Source organism: Lissotriton helveticus, chromosome 7 (genome assembly GCF_964261635.1).
Source record: "Lissotriton helveticus chromosome 7, aLisHel1.1, whole genome shotgun sequence".
Classification (NCBI taxonomy): Eukaryota; Metazoa; Chordata; class Amphibia; order Caudata; family Salamandridae; genus Lissotriton; species Lissotriton helveticus.
The window spans coordinates 1,689,566,123-1,689,590,681 of NC_136068.1; the positions used below are offsets into that span (position 1 = coordinate 1,689,566,123).

At 45.6% G+C, this 24,559-nt stretch overlaps 1 protein-coding gene across 1 annotated transcript in view; it reads left to right on the top strand.

Moving 5' to 3' along the window:
• Window positions 1–2,051: 2,051 nt before the first annotated feature.
• LOC144769636 (alpha-tectorin-like) overlaps window positions 2,052–24,559 on the top strand; it is a 118,271-nt gene continuing 95,763 nt past the window's right edge. Inside the window, exon 1 of the mRNA XM_078653810.1 lies at window positions 2,052–2,177. Coding sequence (XP_078509936.1) covers window positions 2,100–2,177 — 78 coding nt within the window. The 5' untranslated portion in view covers window positions 2,052–2,099. The remainder of the gene's footprint in view (window positions 2,178–24,559) is intronic.

Below are 24,559 nucleotides of genomic sequence, written 5' to 3' on the forward strand. Positions count from 1 at the left end.
CTAATATTTTCACTATCAGCAAGTTAGTTATTTGCCTGACTGTTCTTTATTCTGTCAAGCAACATGCTTGGCAGATGAGAATTACCATTGCCAAACCTAACTTTAATTTTACTGCTAATAGCTTCTTGAGATACAGGCATTCAGTTGTGTAACTAATGCCTTCAAAAAAGTGTTCACTTCTTATCTGTTCCCACTCCTTAAAGTGAATAAATCAATCAGTCAATTAATCGATCAGTAGATTTGTAGAACGCTACTTGTCAACCGTGAGGTTATCCAGGAACTGGCAGGGTCCAGTTGATTATCCAAATAGCTAGATCTTCAGGGATCTTCAGAACTCTGGAAGAGATGGGAAGATGCTTTTATGAAAGGGTAGCCCCTTCCATGTCTTTGCTGGAAGGAAGTAAAAGGAGCGACCTCTGCATCTACTGTGTCAGATGCAGGGTGGAGGGTTAGTGAAAGGGACACTGAGCGGAAGTGTCTGGTGGGCTGATGGAAGTTTAGGTGGTGATTCAAGTAGGCAGGTCCACAGTTGTGTAGGTCCTTCTATGGCTGGGTCAGGAGATTGAAATGGCATCTTTTCTGTACAGGGAGCCAGTGGAGTACCCTGAGATGGAGTGTAATATGGGTTCAACTAAGGAGATCCAAGATTAGTCTGGCTGCGACATTCTGTATGGTTTGTAGTAGTCAGAGGAGGTGAGCTGCGATCCCTGCGTAGAGATTGTTGCTATAGTCGAGTCGGCTGGAAATGAGGGCCTGGGTGATGGTGGGTCCTGAGCTTTGGGATAGCCATTTGAATATCCTATGAAGCATGAAGAGGATGAAGAAGCAGGAGAAGTTGACCTATCATGTTTAGCTTGCTGTCTAGAATGCCTAGGAGTAGGGTCAAGACTGATTTGCATATGGCTGGGTACAAACTGGGGTAGTGTAGAGAGCAAAAGAATGATGGATTCAACCCAGATCTCTTGACTGGAAGTGAATGTTTGATTTACTCAGCATTTTGTCCATCATTTGTTGCTGCATCACTTTGTGTCCTATGTGGGATGGATATGCACAGACGTGGGCCCCTTGCTCGCTGTAACACTGGTTTCAAGCAAGCCTGGCTGTTGAGGGGTGATACCCCGAAACCGATCCCAGGATGCCGCATCAATTTTCTAAAAGTGGCATTTTCAGAATTGTAACTTATAATCATAATTTACCATTAAACAGGGCTCTTTAAATTACAATCCTTAAGACACCCATCTCGACATTTCTACCTGCTCCCAATTAAAAGTTATCACATATTACATGTAATAAATTAACCCATTGTAATAATTAGGTTTTACCCAGGGGCAGTTTAAATAGCACACACAGAATGCTATGGAATGCCTGAGGCAGGTTGAATGGCTACTTAAGACAGTGGCACAATCAGTGCTGCAGGCCAACTAGTAGCATTTAATTTACAGCCTTGGGCACATGTAATACCACTTTACTAGAGACTTACAAGTAAATTAAAGGTACCAATTGGGTGGAAGCCAATTTTACCATGTTTAGAGGAGAAAGCACAATCACTTTAGCACTGGTTAGCAGTGATAAAGGGCAAAGAGTCCTAAGACCAACAAAAATTAGACCAGATAAAAATGAAGGAAGAAGGAAAATGGTTTGAGGGAAGGAGGTCAGGTCTAACAGTAATTTAGGCATTGGTGGGTTTGGTAAACTCTAGAACATTTATGTGAATAAAGTTCTAGGAGAATAAAGTCCTAGATCTGCTAAAGCAATTTTTTGATGTAACATTAAAATACGTTTTTTTATGAGTGCTGATGGAGAGATATATTTGTAGATTGAAACACCACAAATGTCATAATATTACCATGGTCTGATCCTAGGTGAGTACATCAGCCCTGACAAGTCTTCTGAATCTCATTGTGAAATGTGATAGTCCATGGAAGCCAATAATAAAAGATTTGTCCAAATACTGGCGATGTGTTGTCATTATGTACTGCAAATATTGCAGCCTTATAACAAGTCTCGGGCAGGTTGTAACATCCCTTTATTATTTAGTTCCTTCAGAATCCATCCTCTATCCGTATGGACTGGAGCAGGGTGACCTGGCAACCCCCAAAATGGATGATGGGAGCTCCCCGGAGATTATCACAACAGTGAACATTACCTTCATGAACCACACTCACGGGAGTGTTTATGTGAGTTATTGTTTTTTATTCTGCAATTTATTGACTTGATATATGCTTTTCAGTACATGTTAGATCAAATGACTGCTCAGGGATACAAAGTGTCCAGTTAGGTAACAATGTGGAAAAGTTCCTAATTCCATGGATGCATCTCCCCCTGGCTCATGAGCCTGTGGAATCTGGTAAATATTAAAATGTCACACTATGTATATGCTCTCTCAAATTACACCAAACAGGTAAGTAAGCTCAACTTCATTGTGAGGCTTTATAAAAATGGATCAGCTTCAGCCATAAGCATTATAGGCAGTTTAAAAAATATTAGGCCTAATTGCAATGGCGGTTGGACGAGTATCTAATCGCCATTGTAGTGCGTTGGAAACAGACGGACATGTAGGCGGTGATTCCACCCGCCAAATTAAGATGTGATCGCTGTGTAGGCTGTTGGACACATCCCCTTTTCCATTGCAACTTGTGCTGCAGCCCAGAATAAAACCACAGCACAAGCCACAATGGAAAAGGGGATGTTTTGAAACATCGCTGACCTTGTGAGTGTCTGGCACAAGGGGCATGGTTGCTTGGGGGGACACCTGTAGTGCCCCCTGGGCCTTATAGCAGAGGCCCACGGGGATGGGAGCCCTGCTAGGGGCCCCCAACATCCCTTTCCGACAACCTTTCCATGGCGGTGCGGAAAGGGACATTGTAATTCTTACAGTGGAGCAGCAGAGGCTCTGCCCCTATTGTAGGGAATACCATCCAACCAGCTCCTTGAGCCTGTAGGATGCAATGGTCGGTCCCTCCGACCGCAGCGGTCGGACGAACCGCATCATAATGCAGCGGTTAGACCAATATGCTGGATGGCGGTCGGACCGCCACCGACGGCCTGTTGGTGGTGGTTCAACCACTATCCTAATCATGCCCATTGGATTTTAAACTGTATATAACATCTTCATGAATACCGTGCATTGTCTTTCATTTTTCCATGATGCACTTTCTAAGCAAATTCCCACATCAATTTAAAAGTGTAGAAAAATCTAACAGTCTTAGATCATTGTCAACAAAACAGCCTTAAATATAATTGGAAACTAAAGCAATTTTGCCATAACTAATCAAATTTCTAGTTTCTGAAAATACACATATTCTACTATTATAAACTACTATTTCTTTTTAGTAAACCTGAGCAAATTCACAAAATCAGGCAGGTAAAGATATTTTACAACATGGTTCCTTCAATGCCTGGATTTCCTTCAATCTGCCATGAATTTCCACCATTGCTCAATGTGCGAGCCCCTTCATGCCATAAATCCAAGAATCTGCAATTAATTGCTACCTTGTGTCTGGATTGGCACCAGAAATGACCATACCAGTGCTTAATTTGAAAAAAAATAAGTGCCAGGGCTCTCATCGGGAGGCCACTACAGCTTGTAATACACATAGCCTTTGCCATGCTGCAAATGCTTGTAACAACACAGCTCCTAATCATCACACTCCTACAAGTGTGACAATCTGGACTATATCAGGCCCTCAAAATTATAAGAATGGCTTTGGTGGTAGATAGTAGTACTTTGTATTGAATATTGAATTAATAATTAACTGTTGTTGTGGTCATATCTAAATTAGCCAGACAGCACCACCTTCTCACAAGCGCCGGTGTTGACAATTAAATGCTGGTGCCGGGCAACGGACCTACTGTCTCAAATTAATCACTCGCCCATACTGACCTAGAGCTTCCACCATTGTTCTGGGGTGGAGTCAATCATGTAAGAACCACCAAGTCCTGCAGAGGCCAGCCCGGAACTTTTTTTGTGATCACCTTTTTCATTGTGGTTAAATAAGTTAAATGAAAGGAAATTTACTTTGATTTCATTTAACTAATTCAACTAACACACCTAATTTGGAGTCAGGTAGTCACTCTAAATCCACCACATGGCAAATCAAGGACTACAGTGACAAAACTTCCATTCCACGGAGATTAAGATTGTCCAGCAGATGGAAGGGAGTGGGATTGGAATTTCCAGCACCCAGTCATAACAATAGGGAGAGAGCAACCTCTGTATCTGCTGTCCAGCAGAAGGTCTCTTTGAAATTTTGAAGGCAAAAGGTTAGTCCCTGTGGAAAAAGACATGCCCTGATAAATAACCTGATCTGATTTTTGGAGAGGACTGCAATTTTTGATTTTTTCCAGAACACTGTATAGTTGTTGGAGGATCAGTGGGTGAGTGGCTTGAATGTGAAGTAGATGAGGAGAGATGATGTAGTAAACACAAGGAGATGATGGACAGAGTGCTAAAATGTTTCAGACACTCACCCCCAGTCACAGATCTGGGTTGAATCTATCATTGTGTATTAGCTCACTTCACCACGCCAGTTCAGACCCAGATTTATGCAAATCAGTCTTGACCCTGTTCCTTATGGAAGCAGTCCAGACGGAACTTCCAAACCAGGTCTTCCTTGGACCGGAAACAAGCATCCTGGGACCGGTTTCGGTGTAACACCCCTCATCAGCCAGGCTTGTTTGAATCCAGTGGCAAAGTGAGCAAGGGACCCACATCTGGGCATACCCTGCCAACTTAGTGTGAACAAAGCAAACACAAGGAGATAATCGACAGAGCACTGAAACTTTTCCGACACCCAGCCCCAGTTACAGATCTGGGTTGAATCCATCATAATTATTTTGCTCACTTCACCAACCCAGTTCAAACCCAGCTATAAGCAAATCAGTCTTGACCCTGTTCCTTATGAGAACAGTTCAGCCCAATCTGCCAAGTCAGGTCTTCCCTAGACCGGAAACAACAATCCTGGACTGGTTTCGGTGTAGCAGCCTTCATCAGCCAGGCTAGTTTGAATCCAGTGGCAACGTGAGCAAGGGACCCACATCTGGGCATACCCTACCAACTTAGGGTGAACAAAGCAAACACAAGGAGATGATGGACAGAGTGCTGAAACATTTCAGACACTCACCCCCATTCACAGATCTGGGTTGAATCCATCATCGTTTTTTAGCTCACTTTGCCATCCCAGTTCAGACCCAGCTATATTCAAATCAGTCTTGACCCTGTTTCTTATGGGAACAGTCCATCCTGTACTGCCAAGCAGGTCTTCCCTGGACCTGAAACAAGCATCCTGGGACAGGTTTTGGAGTAACACACCTCATCAGCCAGGCTAGTTGGAATCCAGTAGTAAAGTGAGCAAGGGACCCACGTATGGGCATACCCTGCCAATTTATAGCAAACAAAGCAAACACAAGGAGATGATGGACACAGTGCTGAAACATTTCAGACACTCACCCCCAGTCACAGATCTGGATTGAATCCATTATCGTTCTTTAGCTCACTTCCCCTCCCCAGTTCAGGCCCAGCTATATGCAAATCAGCATTGACCTTGTTCCTTATGGTAACAATCCTGACCGAACTGCCAAGCAGGTCTACCCTGGACCGGAAACAAGCATCCTGGGACCAGTTTTGGGGTAACACCCCTCATCAGCGTGGCTAGTTTGAATCCAGTGGCAAAGTGAGCAAGGGACCCAGGTCTGGGCAAACCCTGCCAACTTAGGGCAAACAAAGCAAACAGAAGGAGATGATGGAAGGAGTACTGAAACTTTTTAACTTTTGATAATATGGCATCATTAGAAAGGGTGGGTGCCTCTCCAATTTCAGAAATCACTACCTGTCTTCTGAAATCCATACCCAGATAGGAAGATCTGAGAAAGAGACTGGCAAGAAAGGACTGCTCTGATCCCTCTTATTGGCCTTCGGTGTACGCCTACTCAAAGCATGCACTCCTGGACTCTGTGGACTTTCTCCAGAGCTGATGACACTAGTTTCTTAATACCCCCAGACTTAGTGGGAAGTAACCAGCAAGTGCTCTAAAGGATGGGATTCTGTGGACACTTACTGTCAAGATACCTGATGTAGTGCCCAGAGAAGAGGACATTGTGGACAGTCAACCAGCAAGCGGATGAATGCTTGGGTGCGTTATTGCAAGCATAAAGTGCTGTCTGCTATGGAGGTCCTTTGGGGTGATATTGAGGAGGTGAAGAGCCCCAGCTCAGGAGAGAACCAGAGATGTGTAGGACAGCCAGGAGCCCTTACAGCAAGCTGAGGGGCTGTAGTTATCATCCAAAGTAATTCTTTGGACAATCGGCTCCTAGTAGTTGGAATTGGTGACCATCACTGGGCATGGCAGAATGTTCTAAAAAAGCATCTCAAATCAGTGGAGCAGGGGCTGAGAAATCTTACATACCAGTTGCTTCTCAGAAGCAATAGTTTGATGTGGTAAGGCTGTAGTGACCCACTGGCAGTGGCAATACAAAATCTCACACATCGCAATTTTGGAAAAAAATACAGTTTTTTGAATTGAGCTCCATATAAAATATTTTCATTGCAAATGTGATATAAGCATGCATCCTTGTCCTGGGAAGAATCAGATGGGAGGCTGTGATGCATAGGGTCACGACAAAAAAGTTGGGCGAGCCTGCTCCTATTGGTTGAAACCTCTAGCCCTCCCACTGCAGCACCACACTGAAACTATCCAACACCACCTTTGATGGAGTACATGACCTGTAACAGTACTCTAGACCCCAAGAGTAGTGGTGCCGCCCTGTTCTGACTGTTAGGTGCCTCAGGAAGTATGGGGCTCCCTAACTCCAGCCAGGGAAGCTATTTTTTTGGGACATGCTTCAGTTGAAAGAAGAGTATACAGACAGATGCATCAAACAAGAATTGGCATATTGCATCAGAAAATTTTGTGGTATCTAGTCATCCAGGGCTACACTGAGCATAGGATTGCAGTCTAGGCACCACAAGATGTCGAATAAATCTTGAATCTATCATGAAAATATGGCAATATGGTGACTCTAGACATAAACTAAAGATACTTCATGTTAATGTCACACATTTATGTCAATCTGAATGCTGTTTTTTCTCTTCAAACAAACCTCATGTTAATGATCCAACTAGTTGGCCTGCTTTATTAATAGTTAAATGTTCTTAAAGGCAGTAACCTTTATTATTCATTGTGAAAAACTTGGCAAAGCTTGTAGGTTTGATTTTGTAATGCAGTAGGCATATGTACGGTTTGCTGATTTTTTCACTTAAAGCTTTTAGGCACTCAAATTATCCTGTGGAATCACGGAGATAACAGATACAGAAAATGTTCATGAGTTAATTCTCCATATCATTATGGCAAGTGTGAGAAAGTGACATTATTTGCTGGTATTGCTTGTTTTTGAACTCGGTATACTGGCACACTGCTATCCAGGACCACGTTTAAGTGCTCTGACCCTTAAAAGATGGGAACATCATCTAACTCGTATTGGCCTACTTAACATTCCTACCTGTATAGCCTGACTTCTGCAGATTTTAAACTTGTAGCGAACCTGTCAAAATAAACCAGACTTTTAAATATTAAACACGACATCCCTAAGTAGGCCTTGTTGCCCACATAGTAGAGTGCCTAATGTTTAAAAGTGGTGCCTACAAGAATTAGGTGTATGCATGTATAGGCAGTGAGTAGCCACCAAAAGCTGTTTACATTATTAAGGGCTGTTGCTGTCCTATGAGAAAAACTAAAGTTCAGGATTAACTTTAAAAGTTTTTCAATACATCAAACAACCATGTTTATGATGAGCAAAAAGGTGCGAGTCGTAGTCAGATTTCTGTGCTCCATTACACTGGAATAGGGAGTGACTGAGGTTTAAAAAACAAAAAAAGGGAATGGAGAGAGAACTAAAACCTCAAATAGAGTCCGCTATGTGCTCCTACTATACCCTAAAATTGAACCAAGTCATTTCGCCAAACTCCATATGCTATATCACGTTGCACATAATATTCTAACAAATTAACCCAACATGGTTCGTCTAGTCCTAATAGCTGCTTTCAAAAAGGCGCAGACGCTAAAAACAGTTTTGGGTGAATTTAGGGAGTGTAGGTGAAGGAGAGCTGGTCTACAGCGTCATAAACCTAGCTTCCTTAACAAGGGAATCAAAAAGTGCTTTTGTGCTGGGCTGTGCAATTTGCAAAATAACATAAAGTGCAGTTATGATTGTATGGATTGATTGTCATTGGGGCAGGTGGAAACTTTGTTTCCCTCTGGGTCAAAAAAAACAACAAAATAGGAGCCAATGGATTGACCCTGCTCTGAAGTGAAAGAGAATTGACCGTTTCCACCTTGACAAATCCAGAGATAAATATAAAGGAAGTTCATCAATATGTAAAAGGCTATAATAAAGCAAAACCGAAGGTTTGGATAGCACTTTTTCCAGCCTGGTATTTGCACAGTAGTCCTTAAATAGTGTTTTCACCTCCATCTTGGCATTTTTGGGAATACGGCTGGGTTTGGTAGATTAACAGGATTTGCCAAGGGATCCAAAAGTAACTCGCATATACCTCAACCCAGGAATAAAATAAGCCTTGTCTGTAACGAACAGCATTTACTAAAACCCCAAACTCCTGCACCATTGGTGGCTACATTAATGCATTGCGAGGTATAAACTTTCAGTGGTGGAAACACAGTACCCCTAATATTCGATCTAATAAGGTTGCAGACTGTGCCGCAAATTGTATTTACTTTGATATTGGTCTGACAAAGGTGGGGGTTCTGTGATCCCGATGAAGTGAAAGTTTGCCCTAAGTAACAAAAGTGATCAACAGTCATCAGAGCATGTCCATTATTATTAACTTTACTTAACCTTAATTTGCCCGGGCCACAAGACATGATGTGTGACTAAGTATAATTAGTTTTTAAGTTTATATTGTGCATAAAAGAAACAAAATGGTCCACCTGATGCCTCAATGCATTTTGAGTGAGGGCTAGCAATGCTGCAGCATCAGCATACAGTAAAGCAGTAAGTGGGGAACCTGCAATTCTGGGTATGTCTGGATGGGATGTGGATAAGTGGGCTGTTAAGCCATTGATATATAAAATAGATAATAAAGGGGCCAATATACACCCCTGCCTCACACCACTCTTCTATTGGAAATGGAGGAAAGTTCCCCATAAGAATTTAAATGGACCTAAGCTGAAAGGTCTGAGTGAAAGCAGTGCACAAAAATCACCAGAGGAGTGTCCACACCTTGATCCAGCAACAAAGTTTGGTTCTTTTCACTGAGTCAAAGGCGGTGGATCAGTCCATGAAAGCTAAGCAAATGGCGGCGTGATTGGCCTTAGTATATTTGGAAATGATCAGAGCTAGGTTCAAACATTGTTCGTTGGTTCCTAGTTTTGGCCCAAAACCAATTTGAAAGGGGGATAGTATGTCTTTATCAGCTGCCCATTCAAACAAACGGTCATAGATGACTATTTCAATGATTTTAATAGTGCTATTGATGAGTGAAATTGGTCGATAGAACTTGGGCGACAAAAGATCCCCCTTTTTGAATATGGGCACAATTGTTGCAGTAGTCCATGAGGGAGGAATGGTAGTTGATAAACAGGTGTTAAATGTATTCGTCATAAGAGGACCCCATATTTCGGGCATGGCTTTCAACAGGTCCATAGTTATCCAATCTGGCCGTGGAGCTTCCCCACTGTTACTGTGACAGATAGTCGACTCCGATTCCTGCAGTGTTAAAGAAAGTGGAGGGGAGTTCTGCAATCTGTTATGGAGGTTAGCTGACATAATTGGTGCATCCTCAATGTGGTAAAAAGAAGCAAAGTCAGTGACCCAGTCCACACCCGAGATGTCATTTTGCAGAAGAGGGTTGGGGGAATTCCTAGTTCTAATTAGCTTTACTTAATCCCAAAAGGATTTAGGGCCAGATGTAGGTGGCCATTAACCGCCCGGTAACGGCCGATTTCGGCCGTTACCGACCGGTAAATGGGTTTTTGGGATGTAGGGGCATCATTTTACAGATTCGGTAAATTTACCGAATCGGTAAATTTACAGAATCTGTAAAATACTGAATCGGTAATTTTACCGATTCGGTAAATCCAAGATGTAGGTAGCACTGTTTACAGGCCTTTAGAATTCGGTATTTTACCACACAATCCTATTGTGTGGTAAAATACCGAATTCAGGTGTGCATGCACATCTGTGCATGCACACCTATGCCATGTGACAGACAGACATGCCCTTAGGGCATGTCTGTGTGCCACATGGCGCACATGCCTGTTTTTGGGGTGCTAGAGGGTGTCAAAGTGACACCCCCTGCACCCTTGCTGAAATTGGTATTTACCGATTCTGTAAATACCGATTCCTAATGCCCATTGATTCCTATGGGCTTCAATGCCCAGAGGAATCAATGGGCATTACCGAATCGGTATTTACAGAATCGGTAAATACCGAATCTTAACGATTCGGTATTTACCAATTCTGTGTTACCTACATCACCCCCCCTCCATTTAGAGCTATCCTCAGCTTTCTATTTGCCAGAGAATAAGCCCAAACAATCATGGGTCCCTGTTCGAGGTACGGATTGGCATGAGCATGTACTCCCTGATTGTATATGTTAAGCTATTATAATGTAAAGCCATTTAGTCCTGTTCATTCTCTGAGAGACAGAAGAGGAATGTATTTAGGTGTAACTTAAGTAAGGCAGCAAGTGAATCTTTAGAGTTTTTCAAATGTCAGACTAATCTTAAGCCATCCGAGGAATGATATGTAATGGAAGCTAAATTATTATTTCAGGCTAGACCCTTGAGCGGTAAGAGCATAGAAGCGCTCAGTGTATTATGATTGCCCCAATATGTAAGTATGATCTCTCTTTTAAAGAACCAAGGTAAAAACTCATGGCTGACAAACATATAATCTATAAGAGAAGCCCCCCCCCTCTAAATGATGTTATCGTATTACTTGCTCCACCTAGGAATTCGAGTAAATGAACCAGGCCATGGGTAGTGAGATACTTAGGAAGCTCTTCCCCCTTGAATCTTGCATAATGCAATGCGCATTCTTGTAAGTGTTGTGTGTCCTGAGGGTCCGCTAATCTTTGCATTAAAGTCACAGGAGAGGAGAAACTGATCTTGAAAGGCATGGTTATCAGCCTTAGTTTGTAATTGAGATAAAAAATTAAACAAGCTATTGTAATGTATGCATCTAGCAATGATAAAATGGCTCTTGGTAAGGTAAGCGCTGCAATTTCAAGCTGCTGCAGTCTAAGGAGAATAGTTTCATTTTTGCTGACCAGCGCGAGTACAGCGCACTTTTAAAAACGCGCCGCTTCTGACTAATGTAAATAATTAGTTTTTTAATATAATCAGGTCTGCACTCTTGGGGGATTGCTTTAGGACATACCTGCACATAAAATTGGATGTTCCACCGCGTTCGAGCGGGTCTTTAGTTGTTGCCTGGGGGTGGGAGCCATCTTGGGGGAGGAAGCGCCGGGGCGGGACGCCATTTTGGTTCACAGGCTAGTTGTTGCCTGCCTGACGACCTCGCTCGCTCAGGCTACTTAAACTGTTCACTTTAGGGCCTCTCCCCGACAGGTAAGCGCTGCAATTTCAAGCTGCTGCAGTCTAAGGAGAATAGTTTCATTTTTGCTGACCAGCGCGAGTACAGCGCACTTTTAAAAACGCGCCGCTTCTGACTAATGTAAATAATTAGTTTTTTAATATAATCAGGTCTGCACTCTTGGGGGATTGCTTTAGGACATACCTGCACATAAAATTGGATGTTCCACCGCGTTTGAGCGGGTCTTTAGTTGTTGCCTGGGGGTGGGAGCCATCTTGGGGGAGGAAGCGCCGGGGCGGGACGCCATTTTGGTTCACAGGCTAGTTGTTGCCTGCCTGACGACCTCGCTCGCTCAGGCTACTTAAACTGTTCACTTTAGGGCCTCTCCCCGACAGGTAAGCGCTGCAATTTCAAGCTGCTGCAGTCTAAGGAGAATAGTTTCATTTTTGCTGACCAGCGCAAGTACAGCGCACTTTTAAAAACGCGCCGCTTCTGACTAATGTAAATAATTAGTTTTTCAATATAATCAGGTCTGCACTCTTGGGGGATTGCTTTAGGACATACCTGCACATAAAATTGGATGTTCCACCGCGTTCGAGCGGGTCTTTAGTTGTTGCCTGGGGGTGGGAGCCAACTTGGGGGAGGAAGCGCCGGGGCAGGACGCCATTTTGGTTCACAGGCTAGTTGTTGCCTGCCTGACGACCTCGCTCGCTCAGGCTACTTAACCCTGCCCATATGCAAGCGTGCAGCGCACGCGCGCCGCGGGCGCGCCGTGGGCGCGCCGGAGGCTCGCCAGAGGCGAGCCCATCTGTGCCCATCCGGGACCATCTGGGGCCTGGGGCCACGACCCCTGGTTCGCACTATGTGTACACCAGTGCAGAACTGCTGGCCTTTAACACAGGCAAGGGCGTTATCAGTCAGGACTGCGCTGATAGACTCAGGCAGGAAGGACTGTTGGCTGCTCTTAGTACCTGTCGAGGTAGGCAAATAATGGCGAAGGCACAAGGCCTACGGTACGGTCTTCTTAATACACGCTCCCTCCAACACCATCATCTAGATGTCTTTACTTTGCTCGAAGATGGTGATCTGGATATACTCGGAATTACAGAAACTTGGCTTGAAGACTCCTCAATGCCAGATTTAGTAGCCTCCCTGCCAGCTGATTTCTCGGCACTCTTCCACAATCGAGCGGAAGATAGGAGAGGGGGAGGCGTGGCCCTCTTGTACAGCTCGCGCCTATTGGGTGAAAGGTTTTTGGCCGAAAACCTGTCGGGCGCAGAAGTAATGGGGGTCAAGCTGAAGCTAGGGACAGACTGCCTGGTCATCTTAGTGGTATATCGGCCCCCGGGGACTTCACAAGAGTTTCCCGATTTATTTACGGGACTAGTCTATGACATCTGCTCAAGATATGATAAAGTAGTCATAATGGGCGACTTTAACTATCACTGGGAAAAGGTACCAAGAGAGGGTCAAGCAGCTCAGATCGAGGAGGCGTTAACCTCATTAGACCTGGCTCAACAAGTGACTGGCCCGACTCATACGAGGGGACATACGCTGGATTTGATTTGGACGACAGTCCCAGTGCAGGGAGGGACAACAGCCCTGCCATGCGTATGGTCAGACCATTATCTGGTGAGGGGTGCCCTTTTAGTGGACAAACAAACCTCCACGACTGGCGGTGGATGGAGGGAAGTCAGGAAATGGAAAAATATTGATGGGGACAAAATGGTCAATCTTCTCCGGGCCAACCCCTCCCCTAATAATCTTACAGATAATCCAGAGATCTTGTGTAAGGAGCTCATGGATAAAGTCTCAAAGGTTGTGGACCGAGTGGCACCCAAACGCAGATTGAACATAGTGGATAGAGGACGAAGGGCTAGGTGGTATAACGAGTCACTCCGGGAAAAGAAACGCGGGCTTCGTAAATTAGAGAGAGCCTGGCGTAAAGACTATAATCCGGACGCTAGGCGCGGTTATATGCAGGCACTCACCTGCTATAAACAAGCGATTATAGCTAGGAAGTCTGAGTTCCTTGAGGAAAGAATAACAACTGCTGCAAATCCCCAGAAAGAGGTTTTTCGAGTTCTTACAGAGCTGAGGAAAAACAAGGAACAGACTCCTGACTGTACCCTGGATGATTGCCAAAAATTTCAAGACTTCTTCACTAATAAAATCACGGATTTGGTCACGGAAATTAGGGCGACGCCCAAGATAGACTGTCCATGTCAGGTCGTGCCAGCTACACTGACAGTGACACTTCCATTAACCACCCTCCCCTTGATTACTAAGGAGAGGCTGTCTACTCTTATAGGGCGGGTTAAGTCGGGCTCTGGTCTGGATCCGTGTCCACCTGAAGTGCTGAAATTGGCACTTCCTGGCATAGAGGACGATGTGTTGAATCTTCTAAATCTGTCACTGCAGGTAGGACAAGTACCCGCTTCCTTTAAGGAGGCTCGACTTATCCCTTTGCTGAAAAAGGCGGGTGCGGACGTGAAATGTCTGAAAAATTTCAGACCAATTTCTCAGCTCCCGTTTTTCGCGAAGGTTTTAGAGCAACATGTTCTGACCACTCTATCGGAACACCTGGAGTCCAATTCATGGCTAGAACCGAATCAGGCGGGCTTTCGTGCAAATCACAGCACGGAGCTGGTGATGCTGTCAATTGTGGATGAGTTAAGGAACAGAGCAGACAAGAAAACTCCAGGTGCCCTGGTGCTGTTGGACCTCTCCGCGGCATTTGATACTGTCTGTCACAAACAACTATTGTCGCGGATGGGAGAGTCCGGCATTCAGGGCACAGCACTTGCCTGGTTCGCATCCTTTCTTGAAGGGAGGAAGCAGAGAGTGCAATTAGGTGACCTACTTTCCACCGCAACATCGATCACCTGCGGAGTACCGCAAGGGTCTGCTTTGTCACCACTCATGTTCAATATATATCTACAGCCCCTGATTCGGATGCTCAACCAATTGGACTGCCAGGTGTATAACTACGCCGATGACACCCAACTCATCATCCAATTGGATGATAGCCAGGATGCCGTTGCAAGACTACGTAACATCTTGAGAAGCACGGCCAATTGGATGTCCGAGAACTCCTTGAAAGTCAACCCGGACAAAACCGAGGTGTTGCCAATTACTTTAGTTGGCAACCCATGGAGTGATCAATTCTGGCCCAAGGAGCTGGGTACCCCCCCTGAACCGGCGACAGTTGTCAAAAGCCTGGGGATCCGGGTGGACGACAAACTGTCCATGAAAAAACAGGTCACAGCCGTGATCGGCACTTGTGTTGGCCTCCTCCGACAACTGAGGAAGGTTTCATCTGTGCTGTCCTTCTCTTCTCTGAGGAGTGCGGCCTCCGCTATGATCTTAGCCAGGCTGGACTATGGCAACTCGCTGTATATAGGACTACCACAAAAGCTATTAAAAAGAATGCAGATTGTTATGAACGACGCTGCAAGACTCATATTTAAGAAACCAAGGCATACACACGCCTCTCCCCTTTTACGCGATTTGCATTGGCTACCGGTCAAGCAGAGGCTAACGTTCAAGGGGCTTTGCATCGTTCATAAGGCTCTGTATGGAAGGGCACCCAATTACGTGAAGGCACGTTTGTCTTCCTACAGACCAGCTAGGGAGCTTAGATCGGCTGAAGCAGCTCTCCTTGTCCAGCCGCGTTGTAGGTTGGCCACGGTGGGAGGTCGTGCATTCTCACACACCCTACCAGCGCTATGGAATAAACTACCTCTAGATCTGCGAAAGGACACTAAGCTAATGTCTTTCAGAAAGAAATTAAAAACATTGCTGTTTCAGCAAGCATGGGGTGGTCCCTAAATGATTAAATCTGTTGTAGCCCTTGAGTTGCCTGTGGACCCTGTCAAAGCGCTTAGAGACCCCTGGGTTATAGTGCGCTATATAAATCAAATAAATAAATAAATAAATAAATAAATCTTGTAAAAATGTAAAAATGTATGAGGTGAAAACCATATTAGTCTTCGGTACGCAAATTACTAGAGCTAAAAAATAAGAAGAACTAGATTCAACTTGTGATACCTCTAACTGAAGGCTTAGGCTGACCCTGGTAGTTAATCCCCCAGCCACTTGGCCACGAATATAGGGAATAGCATAACTTGAATAACAAGCATAGCCAAGCCCTCAAAATGCGGTGCAACAGTAAGCCAGGTCTCCTTTAAAATAATTACATCAAACTTAGAGAAAAATGCCCTTCAGTCGTCATGATTAATCTCCCATTTAAGGCCTGCCATGTTCCCACTAAGAATACATAAAGATCTGTATTGCATAGGCAAAGCATCGGATGTATCTGCCGTTGACCTTAACAAGGAGGAGACAGTAGATGTTACTAACAGATTGACAGTCATAGATGTAGTGCAGTCAATAACAGGTGTAAAGGATGCTTTAGGGCCAGTAAGTCAATCCAGATCGGAAAGTTTGTCAAATCCGTTAGGTGTGGGTACGGAGCACGAAACGGAAGATACAAACTGTGGGGTCTGGTCTACAGCCGAAGCAATGGAGGGTGGAAGACAACTGTGTCTGTCTGTTTCAAGTTATATGAGTGCATATTAATTACCTCATGGCAGATGGTTGAGCTTGTAACCTGTGCCCTATAGTTTGAGGAAGAATTACATGGACACTGCCTAAGGTAGTAGTGGGGTCTATAAAAAAAAGCCTAACAGTACCTGGGCAATTGAGGTACTGGCCCGACTACTGGGCCTAGCATTAAAGTACAGTTAGTGTGCAGATTTTGGAGAACTAAAATTGATCACAATACATTTTTTTTTCATTTTCATAGACTTTTATTCGGTTACCACTTATTATTGCAACCATAAAAAGTACAATAACATTAAAAATAAACATTTGTAAAAACGTTTTACAAACAAGTCAATCATGTTATACACGAAAAAAGAAAACACATTTACTTGTAATACGTTAGCTAAAATATAGATTACTCATAATTACGTCGATATTTGATACAAGATTTTTAAAAGTTAGCTGTATACTGCGCTATAAAACTTGACTCAAGAGATTGCAGGGACAAAAATGCTGGGCGACAGGATCTTAAGCCCATTAATCGCAGTAAAGGCAGGATCCAGACCTTCCTAGGAAAAGTATAGTATTTACAAAAGAAAACAATATGTAATGTTGATTGAGGGGAAAGACCATTGCAGGGACAAGGAATGATTGTAGGAGACCAGTCTTGGGAATTTGGAAAGGTTACAAGCCGGAAAAAAGAATTAAAACGAAACCTTGTCAAAAGGTACTTTTCATAATTGTTCAGTTGGAAGGTCAAATAAGGTTGAATACCCAGATAGTTCTGAACAGCAACGATTTGAGTGTTTGCGGGTTTCACCAATTCCATTGAACATCGAAGAGCTCTTAAGTGGCACAAGCACAGCTTTTTTAGTTCTTTCGTCGAGATGTCGCCCATACTGGGTGGATCCTGGAAAAAACTGCTACGGCCCATGTCCTGACAAAAGTTCCTTATATATACAAGCCAGGGTATTTTTTCCCAGTTATCAAGGTCTATACAATCCAAAATTAATGAACGTGTTAAGTGGCACTCCTCTTTAATCCATATGCGGTGCCACAAAAGCATGGGTTGGCAGCGAATGGTGTCCGTGATGTAGTCCATACCCAATTCGGCTAGCGAGGCATAGGTTGGGGCACTTTGTGGTAGGGCCAGCAAATACTTAACAAACCCATTCTCAACAGTTTGAAGTGGGTTTATTGGACCATAGCCCCAGACCCCTGCTCCATACGTTGCCACGCTGTGACACTTTGCGTAATAAATAGTAAGAAGTTCAGGAGGAGCCAGTTTCCCCAGTTTCCTTGAAAAGGTGACCAAGTCTGCCGTTGCTCTCTGGAAGAGCAACTTTTTGCTTGCCACAGCCTGCCGCCAGCTCAATGAATCGTCCACCAAGATGCCCAGGTAGGGATAGACGTGGGTTCGTTCAAGTTTGATTTTTTCAACAAAGATAGGTTTAGGGCTCTTAATTTTTGGGCCGAGGTGCATTACGAATGTCTTTTTTATATTGACCTTAAGGCCTAATCACAATACAATTTCCTAGGGATTCCGGGTGATTAGGCCCAATCCAGGCACAGCTCCATATGTGCAGGATATCTTTAACATGCATAATGGCATGCCTCTATATTGTGCCAACCAATCTAAGTTTTTTTTGAAGAGTTGCTCATAGGTTTTCTAGCTGGTTCAGACTTAGTGAGGGTACCCCTATGAAAACAGAAACGGAAGGACATGCCACTGGGGGGTGGTTAATAACTGGTAATTGTATCTGCGACTTGAGATGTGCTGAAATCATTCTATCCACTATGTCCCTCGTTGTGTTAATAACATTGTAAGTAGGCATTTGGACTACTTTCTGACCCGTCAAGAAACTATTGTTACGTGAATGGTCTGCATGAACTAATGGGTTGCTAGGAGTAAATGGGGCCTGTGTTGGCAGAATATGCTTTACTGAAGATTCATCCAGTCTGGTATTGACAGACTGGTGCCTGGTACAAGTAATAGTTGTAATTTCTTTAGAAGGGCCTGATAGGCCGGTACAGAGTGCAACCAAATTGGACTCAATAATGTCCAATCGTGAGACCAAGGGAGAAAGTACAGTGGTAATCATTGAAAATAGTTTGTCTGTGAAAGTCCTTAGATGGCTAGCCAGAAGATCGTTGATAGAATTAGTGATGTAAGACTTGTCTTCCTTTGAAAGTAAGGCTGACACTGGGGCTCCAGAGCTTGGTGTAAGGACAGTCACAGGCTCAAATTAGGACACTTTTAGATTCCAGGAGGGGATAAAAGAGGACTAACTGCCTGTTTCCGTGCCTTGCCACATTTAGATCTTTTTGCCAATATGGTGAACAGAGACAGAGTCCCATCTCCTCTTTAGCTATATCAGCCAAATCGCTAGGTCTCTACAGTCTGGGGTAAGTTCCGCAGGTTCCAAGTCCTGATGAGTAGGCAGGTTAGGGGATAGGTTCATGGTCTGGTCAATGTCCAATTGGTATCCCGGGGAAGTAAAAAAACGTGTAGGGGGCCATTATGGAAGCCATCTTGGGGTCAGGCAGGGGACTTTACTGTACACTGGTACACTGGTGGCCATCCTAAGGTCAGGCATCTGGCAGTTAAAGCCAATATCCAGGACAGCAGCCGCCCGAGAAGAACAAATCCAGCGTGCACACACCAGCACACGCACAGACATGCACAAGTAAACACAAATGTGAGCAAACACTCTCATGCGCACTGACGCACGCACACAAGGACATTGACAGAAAATATCCTATAATACGAGCACACATAAAATCCCATGCTCTAATACAAAAACACCAAAAAATACATCCACACACAAACATCGTCACATGCACAGACATGCACCAGCACACACAAATGCGCTCACACTCTCATACACGCAGACACACACACACACACAAGCACAAATACAGAAACTATCAAACACACAGGCACACATACAATCACATTCACCAGAACAAAAATACCTAAGGACGTACACACAAAAAACATGCACACACACACACACACACACCATCACATGCACAGACATGCACAAGCACACACAAATGTGCACACAGTGGGTGCATACAAGTACGCATACAGAAACATCCACACGCACAAGCACACATACAATCCCATGTTCTAATACAAAGACACTCAAATACATGCACACACCATCATATGCACAGACTTAGGCACACATACAGAAACATCTGCTCACAGAAACACAAGCACACATAGAATCACAAGCTCTAATACAAAAACACCAAATACATGTCCACACCATCACACGAACAGACATGCACAAGCACACAGAAATGTGAACAGTCTTTCATACACGCACAGGCGCACACTCACACACACATGCATCCGCACACACCCCCTCATACACGCACAGACGCACACACAAAAGCACTCCCATGACACATTTCTCCAAGACTGCCGCAGCATTGATGGCAAACAATGGCAGGTTTGGACAGACTAATAAAAGAAGGCTAGCTGTACAGGCAGGAAACAGTCGAGGCCAAAAAGATGGTGGGCCCAGAGTAAGAGTCACAGCAACTCTGCGTGTCCCGCACCTCCCGGGATCGCGATTTCCACTTCCTAACTCCTCCGCTGGGCTCCCGGCCAGGAACAAAACTGTATGCACATCTAGTAAACACAGGACCTAAAAAGATCAGATCAGTATTTGCTTTTCTTGACCGTGTGGGAGTACAAGTTGCCCTCCTCCAGGAAACCCACCTTACGGTTGAAACTGCTAGCAAAATGGGCACTAAGTGGGCGGTAGCCCGGGTCTCTTCCTCCTTTTCCTCATATTCCAGGGGGGTAATGACTCTGGTGAAACAGGGGGTGCCTTTTACTGTGGTACAAAAGGGGGTGGTGATGGACGGAGCATCTGAACCAATCAAACACTCATATCCAGTCAACAGATCTGGGTTTAATCCATCACCGTTCTTTAGCTCACTCTGCCACCCCAGTTCAGACATCGCCATATGCAAATCAGTCTGCCCCTGTGCCTCATGGGAACAGTCCAGCCCGAACTGCCAAGCCATGCCTTCCCTGGACCAGAAACAAGCTTCCTAGGACCGGTTTCTGGCATTCCAGCCGTCTTCAGCCAGGCTTGCTTGAATCCAGTGGCAAAGTGAGCAAGGGACTCACGTCTGAGCATACCCAGCCAACTTATGGTGAACAAACCGGTACAAAAGGGGGTGGTCATGGACGGAGCATCTGAACCAATCAAACACTCATATCCAGGCAACAGATCTGGATTTAATCCATCACCGTTCTTTAGCCCACTATGCCACCCCAGTTAAGACATGGCCATATGCAAATCAGTCTGACCTTGTGCCTCATGGGAACAGTCCAGCTGTGATCAGGACTGAGGTGGATGATGCGGGTCGGGTTGTGATGGTGCATGGCTGATTATCCGGAGAGAGTGTGTTGATTGTGAATATCTATGGACCGAATGTGGACGACCCCTCGTTCTATTCGGATGTGTGGCGCCGGATATCGATATTTCCTCCGGCATTGATGATATGGGGAGAGGATTTTAATCTATGTTTGGACACCACCATGGACCGCACCGGTGGTGGTGGGGCCAGACCCAAAGGTGCCACGGACTTCTTACTGTGGCTTCTGGACGCTGGCCATTTGCAGGACATATGGCGGACCCACCAATCCGCGGACCATCAGAGCACGTTCGCTTGCTCCGTGCATAGCTCGTGGTCCTGCATCGACTTCTGGCTGGTCTCTGAAGTGGTCTGCGCCTGGACAATGGCGGTATTGCACAAGGCCCGAACTCTCTTGGACCATTCCCCGGTAATATTGACGTTAGATACCTGCATATCGGACTACGCTATTTACATGGCGACTGCAGCCTTCAGAACTCAAGGATCCAATCTTTAAACAGAGTATAGCAGAAGCCATAAAAAAACTACTTCAGGGAAAATGAGGGGATGGTGGACAGCGCGGGAAGGCTCTGGGAAGCGTTTAAGGTGACCGTGCGGGGGGCTTGCATAGGGGCCCAGTCGGGGGTCTGTGCAACATCCGTCGATAGATTACAAAATTGGCATCTGACATATCTAAATTGGAGCGGGACTATGATTCTGACCCATCTGCTGCAAAACTGACTGCCATATGGGAATTGGTCACGGAGCATAACAAGACTGGAGCTATTGTACTGTTCCCGGTGTCGAGTAGCAAGATATTATGGGGAGGGAGGCCGCCCTGGCCATTCGTTGGTTCAGAAATTGTCAGAGCCAAGGTGCCAGGAGCAAATAACTGAACTCCTCAATGAAGCTGGGAAGGCCCACCATTCGACCATTGAGCTCTGCGACATAATGCTGCAATTCTAAACCCGCCTCTATGCGGCTAAAGCGACCCCACCGACGGGGGAGATACACGAGTACCTTGATGATGTGGCGCTTAGGTGGCTCTCTGACGGGCAGCGGGAGTACCTCGTGCAGCCGTTTGATGAGGAGGATGTACAAGCGGCCATCATGTCACTCCCGACCTGCAAAGCTGCAGGCCCAGACGGACTGCCTAGCAAATTTTATAAGGCATATGTGGCAGACCTCACCCCATGGCTTCTGGAGGTCTTTGCGGAAACATACGAGAGGGGGAAGCTGCCCCCTTCACTCCGTGAGGCCCTGCTGGTCACACTCCTGAAGCCAGATAAGCCATCGAATCAGTGCGGGTCATACCGACTGCTCTTTATGATCAATATAGATGCAAAGATCCTAGCGAAAATGATCGCTATTAGAATGCAGCCCTTGATTCTCCTGCTGGTGTTCCCAGACCAATCGGGATTCGTTATGGAGCGTTCCACCACTCATAATTTGCGTACACTATTTTCCACTCTGCACTATTTTGAGCCGGACTTTCAGGCGGTGGCCATATTACTTGATGCGGCCAAGGCCTTCGATTCCCTACAGTGGCCCTTTATGTTTACAGTAGTGGAAAGGATGGGCTTTCCCCCTTTTTTCCTGCAGTGGCTCCGAGTGCTGTACAGCGACCCAGTCGCCCGGGTGCAAGTTAACGGCTGGGTGTCTTCATTGTTTCCTTTCGGAGGAGGCATGATGCAGGGCTGCCTGCTGTCGCCTATGCTATTTGCCTTAGCGCTGGAACCCCTCGCCTGCAAACTGAGGCAGCGGCATTCTGCAGCTGCTTTGCGGTTCCGACAGCGGCCACTGATTGTCTCTCTTTCTGCACACGACATGCTGCTATATGTCCGGGAGCCTGAGGTCCACCTCTCTGCGCTACTTAGGGAATATGTCCAATTCAAGCGCTTCTCTGGGGATAAATTGGTCCAAGTCAGTGGTGTTCCCCCTAACTGCGTTCACCCAAGAGGTGGAGCTGGATTTTCCACTGACTTGGACAACTGACCCTGTGAAGTATTTGGGTGTTTGGGTACATAGAGATCCTGACATCATGATCTCTGAAAACTATGGCTGCACGGCGACCCGTATTTCAGAAGAGGCTGCGAGATGGGCACACATTCCCCTCTCTCTGGCAGACAGGATTGAGGTGGTGAAAATGGTGTTTCTACCTAAGTTGTTATATTTCTTCATTAACATTCCAATCAAACTGAATATAGCACTCTTTCCCACTCTCCAGTCTGTCTTGTTCTCGATTGTGTGGGGTGGCAGGAAGCCAAGGTGCCGCTGAGACCTGTTGGTGCAGCCCTTTTAAAGAGGAGGTTTTGAGGATCTGGACCTTTGCCTCTACTACCTGTGTGTCCAGGCGCAGTTCGCGCATTACTGGCACTTCCCGCTGTGGTATCAACCACATGTGGCTATAGAGGCAGATGATGTACTCCCTGTGCCACTGCAGGCGGTGACACTTGCGGGGGGATGGGGTGGCCCGCGGACCGAGATTAATCCCATGCAGTGCACGGTGTGGGCCTGGCGAACTCTGGCGACTAGGGCGCTGCTTTCTTATCTGTATGCGCCACTATTGCGGTTACTTTCCCACCCTGGAATTCTGGGGGGCCCAGGAGGCGCCTGCTATGCAAGAATTAGCTGCAGCTGGCATCCACAGGCTGGGTGATCTATATGTGGAGGGTAGATTTAAAATGTTAAAAGAGGTGCAGAGCGGCTCCGAGCGGGGTTTCATGTTTAACTTTACATATGTTTGTTTTCGCCAAGCTATCCGCGCGGTGTATCCGGGTAATCCTGCTGAGCCCACCACTTTGCAAGCACTGCAGGTGCTGCTGATGGGAGAGAGTCGAAAGAAATTAGTTACAAGACTGTACAATGCCTCCCTGTGTTAACGCTACATGGAGGCACACCCCCCTGGTTTGCGCTGTCAGCTGGCGCTGGGTACTCCTATCACGCCGGAGGTCTGGACTGCGTGTTGTGAGCATACTGCTCCCAGGCCGCTTCTACCATTAGGCCAGACTAGGCGGCCGCCTAGGGCGGCAAAAGGGGGAGGGCGGCAAAAAACATGAGTTCTTTCCACGCCCCAACAGTAAGCATGCCCTGCTGTCCTCTCTCTTCTGGGCCTCAGCAGTTCAATAAGCCCCAAGAACTCAACCGTTCAAGAGTTTTGAATGTTAGTTTCTCAAGTACATTTTTCTAGGGCCTGTGAGTCCTCACACCCTCTTGCTTTCTCATCTCCTTTACCCATCCCTCTGTTCCTCTAACATCTCTCCTTCCCATACTATTCATTCTTTTAACATTTTGTGACTCACCAGTGCCAAGAGCGGTTTTGAACGACACATAGCGCGACATAAATACACTGACAATTCCAGAAGCCTAGTTTTAGTGAGAAAACTCAAGCGTAGTTGTTCAATAGGCCGTGAGCGCTACTATTTATTGTTAATAGTTTTAATATCCTGTAAAATAATCGAGATAAAGAAAAGGTTCGTGTTTTGTGCTACACTCCAAGCGAGGGATAAAAGTACTGACCAGCAGAAATACATTTAGATCGGAGGAAGATTTCATGAAATGCGCTCATCTCCGCTATCGGGGCCAAACATGTGCACACCATCTTGGATCACGCAGAGGCAGGAATGGAAGGAATTTTGAGATATGACCAAAAAGTTGTAGTGATTTTGGAAACAGTTCTCTCGGATGAGCGTGAAAAGTCAGGAGTGATTTCCGCTATTTAGAAGTACTAGGGGCCTCATTTATGAGAAATGACGCATCGCTGCGTGAAAGCAGCGATGCGTCACTTCTCAGTGTGCACTCCTTGCGAAATACCTGATGAGTCATATTTAATGTATGACGCATCATGTCGCAAGGAGTTACAGATACGTCAGTATTTCTGACGTATCTGTAAGCGCAAAAGTGACGCATTGCTGGAGTGTGTCACAAAAGTGACGCAAATCCAGCAATCCGTCCTTTCACATGGGGCAAGGCCCATGTGAAAGGGCCTGTGTCAGTCTTACGCCTGCTGTGAGGCAGGCACAAGATTTTGACGCAACAGCGTCTTAGAAGTGACGCAGTGAAATCTCACAGATTTCACTGCGTC